This window comes from Fopius arisanus, unplaced genomic scaffold (assembly GCF_000806365.1).
Source record: "Fopius arisanus strain USDA-PBARC FA_bdor unplaced genomic scaffold, ASM80636v1 scaffold00149, whole genome shotgun sequence".
NCBI lineage: Eukaryota > Metazoa > Arthropoda > Insecta > Hymenoptera > Braconidae > Fopius > Fopius arisanus.
This window is the reverse complement of record NW_011887888.1, coordinates 192,274-195,681: the sequence shown is the minus strand read 5'-3', so window position 1 is coordinate 195,681 and position 3,408 is coordinate 192,274. Positions and strand designations below refer to the sequence as shown.

Below are 3,408 nucleotides of genomic sequence, written 5' to 3'. Positions count from 1 at the left end.
GTCTCAACTTTTAACTGCAGCACCAAAATTTTTCTACAGTCGCATTGCGCAAAATTATTTCAGTTGTAAAAACAAGTTGTAAAATTCATCCACGCAAGACTGATATTTTTTGGGGTACGTCATAATTGAATCACCCGTCTCAAATTAAAAATTGAATCATGAAGAATTGTTACCGAATCGTTACACCGGGTGCAGCTTGATTTCGTTATCCAATGTCCTGAATAGTTTATGCAAGTGCATTAAACAATCGCTTGTATCGTATTGGATGACCCTGAGATGACTTTTCTGGGGTAATCGCGAAAATAGAATGAAACGCGAACGATAAACTGTGTCAAAGATCTGGGTTTCACTCGTCCCTCCAACATTTCGGCAAATCCTCGGGTATTTTAATCCCCAAAAATAAAAAATATATGAGAATAATATCGGGCCCCTTTTCGCACATCATTACAAATAAATTCACGACGAGTTAAAAATGAAACGAGAAAAATCGCAAGTTTCGCCAAATCGACGGAAATAACCGGTGGCTTGAGAATTCAGTTACGAAAGGGCAGCGATCTCAAATCTATCTATATTATTTTCCAACTTTTAAATAATCTTGATAAATAATAGAAAGAATAAAATATGTAATTATCCTCAACGCAATTCCAGGATTTGCGCTCCGCCATCGCAATTTCGATTCAATTATTAATTTTTCCACTTGTCAAAGGGAAATGATAATTATTTATTGGGTGACGATTTTATAATGGTTTATCTGGAAAATTATGGATTTTAGGAGAAAGTGATTGGGACCTTTCCTGTGGGTGATTGAATTTCCGAGAAAAAAGGTCTCATGATAATTTTTTGTAGGACGACGAGTTTTCGAGATTGAGAATTTTTTTTAATGGAAATTCCAATCATCGATGTTTTTTTTCATAATGCTCAATACTTAGATAACAATTGTTGACCTCTTATTGCACGATATCGACGCAAAGTGCAGATGACTTGTAATGCCAGACGTAATAACTGTTCAGTTAGATAACTGAGCTGTCTATTTTGAGCTAACCATGGTATTAATAATAGGAACTAACATGTACGTCACTGGCTGCATCTCTTATGATTAATCATAAAATTTATGGTTCCAATACGCGGAGAAAAAAAATGTCTCGACGTGAAAAATTGAATTTTCACTTTCATCTGCCTTTGAATTTCAGGAGAAAGTGAGGAAAGACGAAAGAGACGAGCGCAGTGAGCGCTCAACCTGAATGTCACGGTAAAAATTGCCCTGAGGGTGAAAAAAAAAACGGTGGATCAGTAAAATTAGTAAAACCCACAAATTTTGGCATCATAAGAGATCTGGGTGGAGGGCACCCCGTAAAAAATGGGGGTAGCCGATGATTTTGCACCGAGCTTTACGCAAAAGCCTCAGCTGAGGCAAGAGGATGATGGAAATCGTCTGATATTCGAGTGCCAACTCGTCAGCGCACCAAAACCTGAAATAACATGGTTCAGGGGTGAAACACAGCTCACTGAGGACGACAGGACAAATTTCAAGATCCAGAGCATCGGAGCCAATAAATTTCTCGTTGTCCTTGAGCTTGATGATGTCATTGAGACCGATGCTGGACTGTACAAGGTCAAGGCCAAGAACACCATGGGTGAAGTTGCAGCTTCCATCAACCTCAACTTCAGTCGTAAGTTTTTCTCCAGGTTCTCTATGGGGAAAATATATTTCAACTTCTTGGAAGGTACTCCGGGGCTGTCACCTCCAAATTCTCCAAGTCCAGGTTTTAATTGGAATTATTCCCCGAGGGTCATTGTTTATGAAAAGAATTCATGAATTTGGAATTGTTAGTCGAAAACCATTCGCGCGTTTCGATCATTCGGAATATTTATTTATTTCTTAAATTCTTATAATTTTTGGGATTTCCTATTGCAAATGGAAAATTTTATGGAATTGAATTAATTATGGAGGAATGGCGATTATTTGCAGTAATAGTTATTGTGTTTTACAGCCATGGACGAGCCTAGAGAAAAGTAAGTCAGCGATGAAAAAGTCTCGTCGATTATTTAAAACTGTTTGAAATTCGTGTCTTGCTGAAAACCACTGGTTTCGATTATATTCTTTGAGCAATATTTATTTTATTTCTTCGCACTGATCAGCTGCTTCCGCCTCTCTGCAAAATTAATCCGAAAAATATCCGAGAATTCTTGTTAAATGCTTATTTACACTTGTCTCTACGCTTGCACTTCTCTATGCTGCACACAACTATTTTTCATTTCGTTTGTTTTATTTTCTATTTTCTCTGGTTTTAGCTGCTCAGCCAAAGCTGAGAAAACGGTGAGTGCTTTGATGTTTTCTGTCTTTTTTCATTAACACATTTTTCATTTTCATTTCATTTCATCGTTTTCGAAGTGTGAGTTGTTTTATGTAATTAATAAAAAATAAATGACTGAATTTCCATCTGCCTGTAATTTTTTACCATTCCCTTAGAAAAATATCAGTAAGTGAAATAATCATTTGGGCCATTTTCAAAAAAAAAATCTGATCAAGTCTATTCATAAATATCTCAGAATTGTTGATTCTCATTTACATATTCTCGACTAAATGCTCTGCATCTGCTGCTTCTCCAGTAAAAATAGGCCAGATAGACAACTTTCCGCCAAAATTAGAAGCCATGACGAATCGTGCGCAGATCCCCATAAAAAAATATTTAAAAACGCATACGAAACGTATATTTTCTCAAATGAATTTTTTGGGGTGCGCAAAAGTCGAGGATTACCATCTCGCGGATATCCGAGTGATTTTTTTTTAATTAATGATGCGTGAAATTAATGAGTTTCACGACTGATTATTGCAGACAAATTGATGGTATCGCACCAACATTCGCGAAAAAACCTGCCATCAGGCAGGAAGATGATGGAAAGCGATTGGTCTTCGAATGCCGCATCACAGCCGATCCGACACCCAAAGTTACGTGGTTTCATGATGGAAATGTTGTTAAAGATTCACCGAGACACAAGGTTTGTTTAAAAAAAATCAAATCGATCGTTCGGCATGAATCCAACAAGTCCCCTTGGACCATCAATGGTATTCATGATTTTTTTTCAGCTTGCTATTGATAAAGACGGTCACTCGTACTTTGCAAGTCTCGAGATAAAAAATGTCACCGTTGAGGATGCTGGAAAATACAAAGTCAATGCAACCAACGAACTCGGCGAGTCAAATGCCACTATTTCCCTCAATTTCGATAGTAAGTATTTTTAAAAAATTCGCACACGACTATCAAACACTCTCATAAACTCATTCCGCCATCCTAACTCGGGATGTATATCGATCTATCATTATTATTCATTTATCTATCTGTCTTTTTATTTTTTTTCAATATTTTTTCTCGTTCAACTCTTGATTTTTTATCATTTTTTCTTCAA

General features: G+C 36.7%; 1 protein-coding gene across 17 annotated transcripts in view; it reads left to right on the top strand.

Moving 5' to 3' along the window:
* bent (projectin protein bent) overlaps positions 1-3,408 on the top strand; it is a 46,030-nt gene that overhangs the window by 1,461 nt on the left and 41,161 nt on the right. For 13 of the 17 annotated variants that reach the window (XM_011314237.1, XM_011314234.1, XM_011314233.1 and 10 more), the window contains exons 2-5: positions 1,191-1,670; positions 2,293-2,317; positions 2,838-3,000; positions 3,089-3,230. In XM_011314237.1, the coding sequence (XP_011312539.1) occupies positions 1,358-1,670; positions 2,293-2,317; positions 2,838-3,000; positions 3,089-3,230 (643 nt within the window). In that variant the 5' untranslated portion in view covers positions 1,191-1,357. Of the gene's footprint in view, positions 1-1,190; positions 1,671-1,991; positions 2,014-2,292; positions 2,318-2,837; positions 3,001-3,088; positions 3,231-3,408 lie in introns of all 17 variants that reach the window. The other 4 variants (XM_011314240.1, XM_011314238.1, XM_011314239.1 and 1 more) reach the window with 1 other exon arrangement.